The 17,172-nt window shown below is 39.7% G+C and overlaps 1 protein-coding gene across 1 annotated transcript in view; it reads right to left on the bottom strand.

Moving 5' to 3' along the window:
- Positions 1-948: 948 nt before the first annotated feature.
- Positions 949-17,172, bottom strand: part of LOC124595280 — a 29,685-nt gene continuing 13,461 nt past the window's right edge. The window contains exon 4 of the mRNA XM_047133958.1: positions 949-4,120. Coding sequence (XP_046989914.1) covers positions 2,895-4,120 — 1,226 coding nt within the window. The 3' untranslated portion in view covers positions 949-2,894. The remainder of the gene's footprint in view (positions 4,121-17,172) is intronic.

Below are 17,172 nucleotides of genomic sequence, written 5' to 3'. Positions count from 1 at the left end.
CGGCTCCCTTCTCAGTGTGGCGTAACTAGCTTGTTACGCCACAACATGATCTATCACCATTTATGTTATTAATTTAACTGAAGACCATAATGCGTAGAGTGCTGTTGAAAAAGGTAATGCAATGTATTTACAAGATGCAAAATGTTTAACCATTCTACTGATCTGCAAATAAGTGGTAGAATATAACCCCCCCCCCCCCCCCCCCAGTCTCAAGTGCACCATCACTGGTCAAGACCACAAGAGAAGAAACACTATCTTAGTTTCACTATAATGGAGCCAGGAACCAGTAATAGCCCTACTAGATGAATCCTCTTACTATTATTTTCCAAGTCACACTACCTTCGACATTAAAAGTTATTAATTTGCTCTATTGCAATTCCAGTCATTATCATGAGAAATTGATCTTACAGTTGATTTGATCTAAGTGGATGGAAAAAAATTTTACGAAGCGGCAGCAAAAGAACATGCATATAAAGGTTTCTAAATCAGCTAGCTTTTAGAGCCAGTGGCTCCTCCTCTTGGCCGAAGCCTGAAGGAGAAGGAAGAGAGGTGAAACTGAAGGACTGGTGAGGTTCTGAAACATTACCTACAACCCCGGGATGGGATGAGAAGAATAGACAATCTTTCTTTCCTTCTCGTTCCATCCTGTATGTATCCCTGACCAGAGCTTCTGGGTGACTTTTCTGAACTGTCTCAATTTGCTAAGCCTCACCAGTCCTTTTCCTTCACCCCTTCTACAAGAAGAAGGTGCCATTGCCTCCTACAGCTAGGAAATTTAAGTATCTTTATATGTGTGGTCTCATGCTGCCACTTGAGCAGATTTTTTATCTATACAATTACATTATATTTTCAAAAATTGATTATTTTTGTTGATCTATTAATCTGAAGTTATTTTTGGAAACCAACTCCCACATAATATACTTTCTTAAGCATTTAATGAAACATGTGAGCACTTCGGACCAGGAAGTGATAATACAGAAGGCATTTACAGTGAGTGGGTAATTAAACTCTAATTTGATTCTATCAGTACAACTTGTATACACATAAAATAAAATAACTGGCCAAAGTAAAAATTAGTGTGTTTTCTCTTCTTGAAGTTAACTGCTACGAGGATTGAAAGTTGTCCATTTAGAATGCCCAGGAAAATCAATTCTCATGTGAGCCAAGACAAAGCAGAGGTTATAACATGTTAAGTGATGGCTATCACTACAATACCATAATAGCACTCTCAAGCTGAAAGCTAGGTAAAAAGTGATTACAAACAACCATCAAAGGATATGAAGAAGAAGCAGTTTATAAACTGGTGGTACATAATCAATGGGATGATAAGTAGCCACTTCAAGCTTCCTGACACGAAAAAGAGGCAGAAATTACTAAACCTTCATCAGCGAACATTCCTCAGATTCATTCATACATTATCTTAAATACGTCAGCTGACGCTGTAATGAATGGAAATTTCCTAACTGTAACAAGTGCTTTATACAAATCTTGAGCAAATCTGACTTGGATTACTTTACAAACAATATTCCAATGGAGCCAGATTTGTTGTCAAAATATTGTACAATGTTCTACTGAGTAGGTACTCTACATTAAGTATTCCAGTTGCCTCCTGCTAATCATTTGTGTGACTCTCCATAAAAATAATACTAACCCAGTGAACAATGAAGTCACTACACAAATGAAAAGAGTCTACCAATTTGGTCACCAAGACAATGTCACTCAATGCATAAGTCATTTTAAAACACAATGTATGGCTAAGAAGAGAGATTTGTGAAATGGTACTCAAGAGCTAAATTAAGAAGTGCTGGTCCAGTGTGAGTATCTCACTCTATTTTGCATATAAATAGCTTTTAGTAATTTTGGAAACTGGCCATGTATTCCACAAAATACTAACACTGCATATTTAACTAGGACAAATTACTCTCTTGCATCAACCCATTCATAAATTACAATTTTCAACAAATAATAGTTTTTAATGTATCACACACATTTAAATTTAACAAAGGACATAAAATAAACCTACTGACAACACTTTCAGTTACAACATAAACATATTATTTATGGATCTGCAGGTAAAATCCATAGAACATATATAAAATTTAGAAAAAAATAAAGTTGCAACAGCTTTTTAGTATGCCCATAAATGCTTATAATTACTTACAGGTAAACATAGCTCATGAGCCAAGTTTGCAGTCTATTCATATGGGCAAATGGTACCCAGTAAACGGCAGTTGAATAAATATTCTCTTAAAATACATTCAACATTTATATTACAATCAATATTAATATCAAAAGCCTACCAGATACAAAATTCAGTTATGTAATGGTAGACCATAATGGTAATTACTTTTATAGAGTGATATTGTTATGAGCAGACTCAATATACTGAACTTGAAATGTAAATAAAATCTTCAACAAGTAGCTCACAAGTCTTTATGTTATTTCTTACAGAAAATGGGAATGTTAACATCAACTGTTGTGCAAAATTAACCTATTTCTCTAAGATTGGGCAACAAGATTTGCATTTCAAACATGGCATGTCACTCAAGGAGTAGAACATCTGTATTTAGAATAGTCCACTCTCTTAAAAGATGCTTAAAAATTCTCTAATTTGCTATGATTGAGGATTATACATGAAAGGCTAACACCACTTAATCAGCAACAATTACTTATCCACATTTACAAAAGTTCCTCTAAAACATATAAATATGATGAATCACCTGGTAATCAGTGAACAACTTTCATTTTACAAAGTTTATCTAAAAATGAATGAATTTAATGAATACTATAAATGAGTAAAAAGATTTTATGTTTAGTTTGAAGATAGATTGCTATCTATGGACATGAAATGATCACAATTCAATGTTTATAATTAATATCACATGCAAAAGGGACTAGACTTTTTTTGGTTTTTGCACAACAGCATATTCCTGGTCATTGTAAAATTGATGTTCAGGTCCAGATAAAGAGTTATCAGTTGGTACTGATTTTTTACGGATCATACCATAGCCATAATGAGAATCATCTGCTAACCTACAAGCTTGTATTTTTTCACATAATTCATAGTCATTAAAGCTAGTTGGAGATTCCTCTGGAGCAGGAGGAAGTTGTATTTGAGAAGTAGCAGAAGGCACAGGCACATGGCTATAGCCTCCAGCAGTTGGCTTAGGTGGTGGGCGGAAGTGCTGCAATTTATCATAGTCTTCACTGTTGTCAGACTTCATGGAAATCTGTGTAGCTAGAATTTTTGAACACTGTGGCATTGGACTTTGTTCAGCAACCTGAACAGTTGAAGCAGTGGAAAACTGAGCAGGCCTGTCTTCTTCATCACTGCATTGGTTTTCTGTATGTCGTACGTCATCAACACCTAGGGTTCGCCAAGCATCTTTTCGAACCTCCACATCATCATAATCTTGTGCACTATCTGTAGGAGTCACAAGCACCGGGGTTGTTGGCGACAGGCTGCTTCCTTTAGAAGCTTTGAAACGACCAGAGCTTAAAGATTCAGTAGAGATGGATTCATTTTCTGTTGAAATATTTTCTACAGATTGAATTTGTTTGCGGGGAGGTTTTACAGGCTTTGGCTTTGGTCTGCTGGTATGTGAAAAACTATTTACAACAAAATGTTCATTTTCTGCAACAACAGTGCCAAGAAATTTGCTGGAAGGTTGTGATATTGTGCTAAAATCTGTATCAAAAAGAGTCGCACTTGTTGGAGATGGGGGAAGGGGGCTACGAGAACGTGCCTCCATACTCAGGGCTGCTTGGAACTGATTGTCACCACACATTATCACAGGGCTTACAGGAGTTTCACCAGATAGCAATTTCCGCATACTTTTCATTTTGGAGGAAAGGCAACGAAATATCTCTTGCTGATTAGAATGCTGCAATGTGAATGTGCCTTCTCCAGAATCACATTTTCTGCCAGCCTCAAATATGAACTTCCCTTCACGATAGCCATACCGCCTGATGTAACGGTAGGGCCATGTGAAGAGAATACTGTTGTCCGTGCTACTCCGAAGCTGGATCACAGCAGAGGCAACTACAAGTGTATATACACCTGGTTCCAAACCACACCTTTCACTGGCTTCAGATGGAACTAACCACACAGTAAAAACACCTACAACAAAAAAAAAAAAAGATTAAAATAAATTAAAATTATATAAACAAAGGGCAAAAATTTCCTTGAATTTCTGTTTACCTGAGATAAGAATTTAACCATTAAAAAAATGAGAATCAGAAAGCAAGGCGCAAGTAGATAAACAGACAAATATAACAAGGCATAAGAAACATAATGAATTATAAGAATAAACAAGCTTTTGGAACAGTTATCAGAACACATGAATGCTTTTAAATCTTTGAATGGAAAATTTTTTAGTACAGTCTTCATCAAGTCAGGCACATCAAACCATTATAACAGTTCATTAGTGAACCATTCCAAAATAGATAATTTTTGTGGCTAAAGTGCATTTATAGAGTCTGCAGCTCTTGTATAATGTGCTGATTTTGAGAATTCAATGATGATGTTAGTAGCCAACTGAGTAACATTATGTGGTAGGCAACTAAAACCATTGAATCTAATGACTTCTTTCAACAGAATATACAAACTAATTACATTTGCTTTCAATATGAAAGGAAAAAGATGTGCCGAAAGACTGAACTGTAGCATAGGTATACATTAGAGTGGAATGTGATAATTAGCCTGTAAGCTGGCAAAGAAAATAGATCCCAACAAGAAATTACAATTGCTGTAATAGATTCATGTGTAGCAGAGCTCATGATATACTTTCATCACTGCAATAACCTACTTGTATTCTTATTCCTGATTTTCCTAAAGATTCTGATGATGTGGTTAAATTCAAACGCAAAAGAACAAAATACCAGCTAACTTAGTTATAAACCATATGAAATTATCAACAAACATTATGACTCACTACCAATAAGAAACAAATCTCCCATATTCCATTCCCATCATTCATCACTGAGCTGTTACCAACACCAGTACCCAAATGATCCTGTAACTCTGTCAAGATTGATTCTTCTTACGCATTTTGAGTATCTGCCCCTTCCCCCACACATAAAACAGCAGATGAACAATTCTGATACTTTCAAACAATGGAAAATCCAGGATGGAATGTAACATATTATGAAAGGAGTGCAGCCTCAGTTGCATCAGACTGTAGTCGTGTGCGTGAGTTGCATCTGCGTGAGTATGTAAGTGTGTCTGTTGTCTATTTTTGATGAAGGTCTTACTGGCCGAAAGCTATATCTGTGACAGTATTTTTGTTATGCCTATCTGCGACTCAGCATCTCCAGTAAATTCTGATACTTTAATTTTGAATTAGACTGATTGATAAACTTAACGAGTGAACAACAGATAGTTTCCCCTCTTTCAGTTTTATTGCCATACTCCATATCTGCAAGAGTTTATCAAATATCAACATGAACACCCTTGTAACAAACGTGTAATGAGCCGGGTTCCTTGACTTCCGTAAAACATGGACTACCCACTAATGGAAACATATAGTGCAGCTTGAACAGTAACACTCAAACTCAGTGTCAGCAACACTCAGTGTCAGCAACAATAAAACTATTCTCTGTGCAAAATTCTACCAGACGGCTTTCACCCCCGCCCCCTTTTTTATGTTCTATTATTTTTCTTCTCTTTCTTTGCTTAGTATAGAATTACAGTCCCCCTTCAAAATTAAATTTTCATTTCCTTAACAAACTGAATAATTTCATTTATATCATATACTCTGACAATATCTTCAACATACGCGAAGCTGATCTCTATATCTAAAAGACAATGTCCTGACTGACTCACCAATTCATCATTGCCCAACCCAAATCACCAGGGATACACACTTGAAATTTGGAGAGGATGAGGATCTTATTACTGTAGATACAGTTTAAGGAGGGACTGTCCAAAATTCCACTCCTAAAGGGGGTGAAACATAGATGAAATGCTCTATTGAAAATATGTCGCTGTAAAGGAAATTTTGAAGACAGAATTATGAAAAATTGGTATTTGGTTTCTCAGCTAGGAACAAAAAAATACATGTTTCAGCATTTTTGGAAAGTCAACCACTGAGAGAGTAACGCAGTGAGTGAAAGATTTTTTGGAAATAACTCATCATTAAAGAACTGCTAAGAATTTTTAAAGCTACATCTATGAAAACTGGTATTTGACTTCTCACTTAGAAATAAGAAAAATACGCGTTTTCAGTGGTTTTTTGCAGGTGGTTTTGGCAATTCAGCCCCCTAAGAGAGTGAAATAGGGAATGAAAAGTTTTATGAAATCATTTCATTATATATATATTATATATATCTCTAAAAACCAGATGATGTGACTTGCCAAACGAAAGCGCTGGCACGTCGATAGACACACAAACATACACACAAAATTCAATCTTTCGCAACAAACTGTTGCCTCATCAGGAAAGAGGGAAGGAGAGGGAAAGACGAAAGGATGTGGGTTTTAAGGGAGAGGGTAAGGAGTCATTCCAATCCCGGGAGCGGAAAGACTTACCTTAGGGGGAAAAAAGGACGGGTATGCACTCGCACACACACACATATCCATCCACACATATACAGACACAAGCAGACATATACAGAGGCAAAGAGTTTGGGCAGAGATGTCAGTCGAGGCGGAAGTGCAAAGGCAAAGATGTTGTTGAATGACAGGTTAGGTATGAGTGGCGGCAACTTGAAATTAGCGGAGATTGAGGCCTGGTGGATAACGGGAAGAGAGGATATATTGTAGAGCAAGTTCCCATCTCCGGAGTTCGGATAGGTTGGTGTTAGTGGGAAGTATCCAGATAACCCGGACGGTGTAACACTGTGCCAAGATGTGCTGGCCGTGCACCAAGGCATGTTTAGCCACAGGGTGATCCTCATTACCAACAAACACTGTCTGCCTGTGTCCATTCATGCGAATGGACAGTTTGTTGCTGGTCCTTCCCACATAGAATGCGTCACAGTGTAGGCAGGTCAGTTGGTAAATCACGTGCGTGCTATCACACGTGGCTCTGCCTTTGATCGTGTACACCTTCCGGGTTACAGGACTGGAGTAGGTGGTGGTGGGAGGGTGCATGGGACAGGTTTTACACCGGGGCCAGAGGGTAGGGAAGGTGGTTTTTTTATATATATATATATATATATATATATATATATATATATATATATATATATATATATATATATATATAAAAAAACAAAGATGATGTGACTTACCAAATGAAAGTGTTGGCAGGTCGACAGACACACAAACAAACACAAACATACACACAAAATTCAAGCTTTCCCAACAAACTGTTGCCTCATCAGGAAAGAGGGAAGGAGAGGGAAAGACGAAAGGATGTGGGTTTTAAGGGAGAGGGTAAGGAGTCATTCCAATCCCGGGAGCGGAAAGACTTACCTTAGGGGGAAAAAAGGACGGGTATACACTCGCACACACACACATATCCATCCACACATATACAAACACAAGCAGACATATTTGAAGGTTTTACACCGGGGCCAGAGGGTGGGGAAGGTGGTTTGGGGATTTCATAGGGATGAACTAAGAGGTTACGAAGATTAGGTGGATGGCGGAAAGACACTCTTGGTCTTCAAATATGTCTGCTTGTGTTTGTATATGTGTGGATGGATGTGTGTGTGTGTGTGTGTGTTTGTGTGTGTGCGCGAGTGTATACCCGTCCTTTTTTCCCCCTAAGGTAAGTCTTTCCGCTCCCGGGAATGACTCCTTACCCTCTCCCTTAAAACCCACATCCTTTCGTCTTTCCCTCTCCTTCCCTCTTTCCTGATGAGGCAACAGTTTGTTGCGAAAGCTTGAATTTTGTGTGTATGTTTGTGTGTCTGTCGACCTGCCACAACACTTTCATTTGGTAAGTCACATCATCTTTGTTTTTAGATATATTTTTCCTACGTGGAATGTTTCCCTCCATTATATATATATATATATATATATATATATATATATATATATATATATATATATATATATATATATATATATATATATATATATATATATCATTGAAAATTGGCATTTCACTTCTCGGTTAGACCTAAAGAAATGTGTGTTAGAGGATGGAAGTTCCTAGTAAACAACACCATAAGAACGCAAAAGGCACGATTAACAAAAACTTTGCATTTCAAAATTGCTTTTTGGTCAGAAGTACATTTGTAAAGACCATGCTTCTATGGCCTTAATTAGCATGAGAAGTTTCGAAGGTGTTGCTATTTGTGAATAACATAAAAATTTGATTAAAGGAAAAAAAATCTATACAGATCTCACAGACTGTGAGTGAAGCAGTGTGCACTAAACTCTTAGCATTATAAATGTGGTATGTGTAGGCCTCGTCTCCATCTTGACCATGATAAGGTCTTCACTGAGCATTTCACAGTAGCCTAGCTACATTTCTATTTTCTTATTCTTTATTAGAACCACTTCAGTATTACCCATGTCCGATTTTGTGTTGATAACACCATATTCACCTGACCAGAAATCCTGTTCAAGCCATTGCACTTCACTAATTCCCACTATATATATATATATATATAGAAAAAAAAAAAAAAAAAAAAAAAAAAAAAAAAAAAAAAAAAAATATCAACCCTTCCTTCTTTCTCTTTAATTTCTCTAAGCTACCTGCTCAATTAATTTTCCTTGCCCATGATGCGTGTTGAGAACATGCTGGAAAATGGTCTCATTGAAACCAGTTTAACATCAAACAATAAACTGAACAGCAGCTTCAGATGTTACACAATGTCATTTCTACAACTTATAAAAACTGTGGAACACAATCAACAAAAATTATTTTGTCAAATTTGAAGTGAATATCCCCTCACCCTAGCCATGAAATTTGCCGTTGGTGGGGTGGCTTGTATGCCTCAGCAATACAGGTAGGCATCCTATAGCTGCAACCACAACAGAGAGGTATGTGTTGAGTGGCCAGCCAAACAAGTGGTTTCCAAAAAGCGGCACAGCAGCCTTTTCATTAGTTGCAGGGGAAACAGTCTGTAGAATTGACTGACCTTGCCTTCTAGCACCAACCAAAATGACCTTGCTGTGCTGGTACTGTGAATGGCTGAAAGCAAGAGGAAGCTACAACCATAATTTTTCTGGAGGACATGCATCTCGAATGTATGGTTAAATAAAAATGGCATACTCTTATGTAAAACAGACCCCATTTGGATCTCTGGGCAAGGGGTTATTGTCATCAGGAGAAGCAAAGCCGGTGGTCTACAGGTTGGGGCTTGGAATGTTAGGTCTGTTAATTGGGTAGGTAGTTTAGAAAATTTAAAGAGGGAAATGGACAGGTTACTGTTGGAGATAGTGGGAATGGGTTGAGTTGTTTTGGGGGAGGAGACCAAACAGTGAGGTCATCGATCTCATCAGATTAGGGAAGGATGGGGAAGGAAGTCAGCCGTGCCCTTTTCAAAGGAACCATCCTGGCATTTGCCTGAAGAGATTTAGGGAAATCACGGAAAACCTAAATCCAGATTGAACCGCTGTCCTCCCAAATGCGAGTCCAGTGTGGTAAACACTGCGCCACCTCGCTCAGTATAGTGGGAATTAATGAAGTTCAGTGGCAGGAAGAACAGGACATCTGGTCAGGAGAATACAGGATTGTTGTTGTTGTTGTGGTCTTCAGTCCTGAGACTGGTTTGATGCAGCTCTCCATGCTACTCTATCCTGTGCAAGCTTTTTCATCTCCCAGTACCTACTGCAACCTACATCCTTCTGAATCTGCTTAGTGTATTCATCTCTTGGTCTCCCTCTACGATTTTTACCCTCCACGCTGCCCTCCAATACTAAATTGGTGATCCCTTGATGCCTCAGAACATGTGCTACCAACCGATCCCTTCTTCTGGTCAAGTTGTTCCACAAACTTCTCTTCTCCCCAATCCTATTCAATACTTCCTCATTAGTTATGTGATCTACCCATCTAATCTTCAGCATTCTTCTGTAGCACCACATTTCGAAAGCTTCTATTCTCTTCTTGTCCAAACTATTTATCGTCCATGTTTCACTTCCATACGAGGCTACACTCCATACAAATACTTTCAGAAATGACTTCCTGATACTTAAATCAATACTGGATGTTAACAAATTTCTCTTCTTCAGAAACGCTTTCCTTGCCATTGCCAGCCTACATTTTATATCCTCTCTACTTCAACCATCATCAGTTATTTTGCTCCCCAAATAGCAAAACTCCTTTACTACTTTAAGTGCCTCATTTCCTAATCTAATTCCTTCAGCATCACCTGACTTAATTAGACTACATTCCATTATCCTTGTTTTGCTTTTGTTGATGTTCATCTTATATCCTCCTTTCAAGACACTGTCCATTCCATTCAACTGCTCTTCCAAGTCCTTTGCTGTCTCTGACAGAATTACAATGTCATCGGCGAACCTCAAAGTTTTTATTTCTTCTCCATGAATTTTAATACCTACTCCGAATTTTTCTTTTGTTTCCTTTACTGCTTGCTCAATATACAGATTGAACAACATCGGGGAGAGGCTACAACCCTGTCTTACTCCCTTCCCAACCACTGCTTCCCTGCTACAGGATTACAAAGACAAAATCAAATAGTGATAATGCAGTAGTAGGTTCAATAATGAATAACACAACAGGAAAGAGTATAAGGTACTATGAATGACATAGTGAAAGCATTATCACAGTCAAGATTATATGAAGCCCACACTCCCCACAGTAGTAAAAGTTTATACGCCAAGTAGCTACACATATGAAGAAACTGAAGAAATATATGATGGGATAAAAGAAATAATTCAGATAGTTAAGTGAGATGAAAATTTAACAGTGATGGGGGATTGGAAATTGATAGCAGAAAAAGAAAGAGAAGGAAAAATAGAAGGTGAATATGGAATGACAGAAAGGAATGAAATATGAAGCCACATTGTAGAATTTTGCACAGATCATAATTTAATCATTACTAACACTTCCTTTCAGAATCATGGAAGAAGGCTGTATACACAGAAGATACCTGGAAGGTTTCAGGCTGATTATATGATGGTAAGACATATATCATAACCAGATTTTAAATTGTACAACACTTCCACAGCCAGACATGGACTCTGACCACATATGTATTAGCTTTGAACTGTAGATTAAAACTGAAGAAATTGTAAAAAGGTAGGAAGTTAAGGAGATGGAATCTGGATAAGCTGAAAGAAACAGACATTGTTGAGAGTTTCAGAGGAAGCATTGGGTAATGACTGACAAAAACAGTGGAAACAGGAGAAGATCAGCAGGTAACTCTGAGGGATGACATAATGAAGGCAGCACAGGATCAAGTAAGTAAAAAGACAAGGCTTAGAAGAAATCCTTGGATAACAAAGGATATATTAAATTTAATTGAGGAAAGGAGAAAATATAAAAATGCAGCGAACTACAAAGGCGAAAGCGAATACAAAAGTCCAAATAATGAGACTGATAGGAAGTGCAAAATGGCTGAACAGGAATGGCTAGAGAACAAATTTAAGGATACCATATGTCATTAGGTGAAAGATACCACTTACAGGAAAATTAAACAGGCTTTTGGAGAAAAAAAAAACAAGCAGTCGTGGGACTATCAAGAACTCAGATTGAAAACCAGTCCTAAGCAAATAAGGGGAAGCTCAAAGATTGAAGGAAGAGAAGGAGATTAGTGTTTAATGCCCCGTCGACAATGAAGTCATTAGAGACGGAGTACAAGCACGGATTAGGGAAGGGTGGGGAAGGAAATCGGCCGTGCCTCTTCAAAGGAACCATCTCGGCATTTGTCTGAAGTGATTTGGGGAACTCACAGAGAACCTAAAGCAGGACAGCTGGACACGGGATTGAACCGGCATCCTCCCAAATGCGAGTCCAGTGTGCTAACGACTGCGTCACCTTGCTTGGTAAAGATGGAAGGAGTATACAGAGGGGCTATACAAGGGAAATGAACTTTAAGGCAATATTATAGAAAGGGAAGAGGCTGTAGGTGTAGATGAAGATGAGAAGGGAGATATGGTACTGAGAGAAGAATTTGACAGAGCACTGAAAGACCCAAAGTTGAAACAAGGTCCCTGAAGTAGACAACGTTCTGTCAAAAATACTGATAGCTTTCCACCTGGTGCGCAAAATATATACGAGATGCACAAAAATCCCTCAGAATTCAAGCAGAATGTAATAATTCCATTTCCAAAGAAAGCAGATACAGACAGGCATGAATATTACCAAACTATCAGTTTAACAAGTCAATGTTGCAAAATTCTAAAACAAATTCTTTAAAAGAATGGAAAAACGGATGGAAGCTGACCTCTTGGACAATCTGTTTGGATTCTGGACAAATGCAGGAACATGCGGGGCATTACTGACCCTACGACCTATCTCATAAGATACACTCCTGGAAATGGAAAAAAGAACACATTGACACCGGTGTGTCAGACCCACCACACTTGCTCCGGACACTGCGAGAGGGCTGTACAAGCAACGATCACACGCACGGCACAGCGGACACACCAGGAACCGCGGTGTTGGCCGTCGAATGGCGCTAGCTGCGCAGCATTTGTGCACCGCCGCCGTCAGTGTCAGCCAGTTTGCCGTGGCATACGGAGCTCCATCGCAGTCTTTAACACTGGTAGCATGCCGCGACAGCGTGGACGTGAACCGTATGTGCAGTTGACGGACTTTGAGCGAGGGCGTATAGTGGGCACGCGGGAGGCCGGGTGGACGTACCGCCGAATTGCTCAACACGTGGGGCGTGAGGTCTCCACAGTACATCGATGTTGTCGCCAGTGGTCGGCGGAAGGTGCACGTACCCGTCGACCTGGGACCGGACCGCAGCGACGCACGGATGCACGCCAAGACCGTAGGACCCTACGCAGTGCCGTAGGGGACCGCACTGCCACTTCCCAGCAAATTAGGGACACTGTTGCTCCTGGGGTATCGGCGAGGACCATTCGCAACCGTCTCCATGAAGCTGGGCTACGGTCCCGCACACCGTTAGGCCGTCTTCCGCTCACGCCCCAACATCGTGCAGCCCGCCTCCAGTGGTGTCGCGACAGGCGTGAATGGAGGGACGAATGGAGACGTGTCGTCTTCAGCGATGAGAGTCGCTTCTGCCTTGGTGCCAATGATGGTCGTATGCGTGTTTGGCGCCGTGCAGGTGAGCGCCACAATCAGGACTGCATACGACCGAGGCACACAGGGCCAACACCCGGCATCATGGTGTGGGGAGCGATCTCCTACACTGGCCGTACACCACTGGTGATCGTCGAGGGGACACTGAATAGTGCACGGTACATACAAACCGTCATCGAACCCATCGTTCTACCATTCCTAGACCGGCAAGGGAACTTGCTGTTCCAACGGGACAATGCACGTCCGCATGTATCCCTTGCCACCCAACGTGCTCTAGAAGGTGTAAGTCAACTACCCTGGCCAGCAAGATCTCCGGATCTGTCCCCCATTGAGCATGTTTGGGACTGGATGAAGCGTCGTCTCACGCGGTCTGCACGTCCAGCACGAACGCTGGTCCAACTGAGGCGCCAGGTGGAAATGGCATGGCAAGCCGTTCCACAGGACTACATCCAGCATCTGTACGATCGTCTCCATGGGAGAATAGCAGCCTGCATTGCTGCGAAAGGTGGATATACACTGTACTATTGCCGACATTGTGCATGCTCTGTTGCCTGTGTCTATGTGCCTGTGGTTCTGTCAGTGTGATCATGTGATGTATCTGACCCCAGAAATGTGTCAATAAAGTTTCCCCTTCCTGGGACAATGAATTCACGGTGTTCTTATTTCAATTTCCAGGAGTGTATATTAAGAAAACATTTGTAGGCTTAGACAGAGGTTTTGGCAATGTTGATTGGAGCACACTCTTTGAAATTCTGAAGCCAGCAGTTATAAAATACAGGGAGTGAGAAGCTATTTACAACTTGTACAGAAACAACACACAAGTTAGAAGCATGAAATGGAAGTGGTGGTTGTGAAGGGAGTGATGGAAAGTTGTCACCTATCCCCAATGTTATTCAATCTGTACATTGAGCAAGCAGTAAAGGAAATAAAAGAAAAATTTGGAGTATGAATTACATTCCAGGGAAAAGAAATAAAAACTTTGAGGTTTGATGATGACACTGTAATTCTATCAGACAGCAAAGGACTTGGATGAGCAATTAAACAGAATGGACAGCACATCTATGTACACCACACACACTTCACAAGCCACAGTATGGTGCGTGGCTGGGGTACCTTGTACCACTACTAGTTATTTCCTTCCCTCTTCCACTCGCAAGCAGAGCATGGGAAAAATGACTGCCTAGATGCCTCCATATAGAACCTAATCCTTCTTATTTGAATGTACTTTGGCAGCAGTAGAATCTTCCTGCAGTCAGCCTCAAATGCTGGTTCTCTACAGTTTCTCAATAGTGCTCCTTGTAAAGAACACTGCCTTCCCTCCACTGACAACTATTTAAGTTCCCAAAGCATCTCCGTAACATCTGCATGTTGTTTGAACCTACCAACAACAAATCTAGCAGCCCGCCTCTGGATTACTTCGATGTCTTCCTTTAATCTGACCTGGTGAAGATCCCAAACATTTGAACAGTATTCAAGAATGGGTTGTGCCAGTATATTATACAGTCTCCTTTCCAGATGAACCACAGTTCCCTAAAGTTCTCCCAATCAAATGATGTCCGTCATTTGCCTTCCTTACTACGATCCTTACGTACTCATTCCACTTGAAATTCCTTTGCAATGTTATGCCTAAATATTTAATCGATGTGACTGTGTCAAGCAGCACACTACAAAATGCTGTACTCCAACATTACAGGTTTGTTTTTCATACTCGGGTGCATTAACTTGCATTTTTCTACATTTAAAACAAGTAGCCATCCATCTAGCCAACTAGAAATTTTGTCCACGTCATCTTGTATCCTCCTATAGTCACTCAATGATGAGACCTTCCCATACACCACAGCATCATCAGCAGAGAGCCACAGACTGCTCTCTTACCCTATTCATAAAATCATTTATGTATACAGAAAATAACAACAATCCTATCACACTTCCCTGGGACCCTCCTTGTCCCTGATGAAAGGAAGATTAAGATGAACATCAACAAAAGCAAAACAAGGACAATGGAATGTAGTTGAATTAAATTAGCCAATGCTGAGATAATTAGATTAGGAAATGAGAAACTTAAAGTAGTAGACAAGTTTTGCTATTTGGGCAGCAAAATAACTGATGATGGCTAACATAGAGAGGATATAAAATATTGTTTCTGAAAAACAGAAGTTTGTTAAAATGAAATATAGATTTAAGTATCACGAAGTCTTTTCTGAAAGTACAAGGGGAAGTCAAAATGTAAAGAAACTTTTGCAATTTCTCACTGTGGCCTTGGCAACACTGCTAGTATCCAGGGCTGAAGAATTGTCATCCACAACAATTCTATGTAATGTGTCACTCTTATTCCCGCGTTAGTAGTCATATTGTAGCAGACTGTGAAACATGACAGCTCCATTGTCAATCTGCACCAAGGAGGAAATGAGGGCAGTGATTAGCCTTTTATTTACAGACGGTGTTAAACCTGCAGAAATTGTTCTTCGAATGCAAGAGCTTTATGATGACAGCTGTTTATCTCTAAGCAAGATCTACGAATGGATGGAATGCTTCAAACAGTGAAGAACTTATCTGTGTGTCGAAGAAAGATTGGGCAGGCCATCAACATCAACAACTGAAGACAATTTGGAAACACTGAGGGTATGGTTTTGTAAAATAGAGGAATAACAGTGGACGAAACTGACTATACTTTACAAATCAGTCATGGTTCGGCATATTCCATTTTACATGACAGGCTACATTTTTGGAAAATTTGTGCGAGGTGGGTACCGAATGAATTGTCAGTGCAGCTTAAGGCACAAAGGATGGACATCTCTCGTAAACATCTGACCCGTTATCATTGCAAGGGAGATGTATTTTTATAGCAAATTGTTACTGTACCCGTAACTTGGGTGCACCATCACAAACTGGAAGGTAAGGCTGCGAGCTTGGTTTGGAAAAATCCATCACCACCACAAGTTAAGAAATTTAAACGCCAACCATCAGCTGATAGGATTATGCAAACACTATTCTGAGACATGGAAATTGTGGTAGCACGCAAGAGGCCAAACTGTAAAAAATGTCGTGGAAAACTGTGAAAAGGTGTCATCCTACAGCTAGATAAAGCTCAGCCACATTTGTTCAAAGTGATGGCCAAAACAATAAAGAAGTTGGGATTCAAATTGCTGGAACACCTGTCAGACAGTCCAAACTTGCCTCCAACTGATTTCCATACATTTGGACCACTGAAGGAAGTGCTCAGGGGAAGAAGATTTTCAGCAGATTCAGAAGTTATTGATGTGGTGCAAAATTGCTTATATGTACAACCAAAAAACGTGTTTCTGACAGAATCAAAAAACATGTGAAATGTTGCACAAAGTGTGTTGAAATGCAGAGAGGTTATGTAAAGAAATAATGTATGTTTCGGTTTTCTATCATTAGAATAAAAATTATTTTTCCCAAAAGACCTTTTACTCGTATGGAGTGTAGCCCTGTATGGAAGTGATGACATGGACGATAAACAATTCAGACAAAAAGGGAATAGAAGCTTTTGAAATATAGTGCCACTGAAGATTAAATGTCACATAACTACTGAAGAGGTACTTAAACAGAACGGAGGAGAAATGAAATTCAAGGCACAACCTCACTAGAAGTTGGGATTGGTTGATAGGACACAATCTGAGACATCAAGGGAACACCAATTTAATACTGGAGGGAAGTGCATATGGCAGGGGGAGGAGGAGATAAACTGCAGGAGGAGACTAAGAAATGAATACACTAAGCAGACTCAGAAGGATGTAAGTGGCAGTAGTTGTTCCAAGACGAAGAGGCTTGCACAGGATAGAGTAATGTGACAAGCTGTATCATACCCTTCTTTGCATTCAAAACAACAACAAAAAAGTGGATATGATTTTGGTCCCCATTGGGATTTATTTCCTAGTGGGTTTTTTTTCTTTTTTTTATACGGTCTTTACTCCCATGCACACAGTAGATTAGAATGTTCAAGTTTATGCTTTCATTGTAAGTGGAAACTTTAGATGACAACGATTATTGTTATTATTATTATTATTATTATTATTAT

Source organism: Schistocerca americana, chromosome 2 (assembly GCF_021461395.2).
Source record: "Schistocerca americana isolate TAMUIC-IGC-003095 chromosome 2, iqSchAmer2.1, whole genome shotgun sequence".
Taxonomy (NCBI): domain Eukaryota; kingdom Metazoa; phylum Arthropoda; class Insecta; order Orthoptera; family Acrididae; genus Schistocerca; species Schistocerca americana.
The sequence above is the reverse complement of the archived record's forward strand: the minus strand, read 5'-3'. Positions and strand labels throughout refer to the sequence as shown.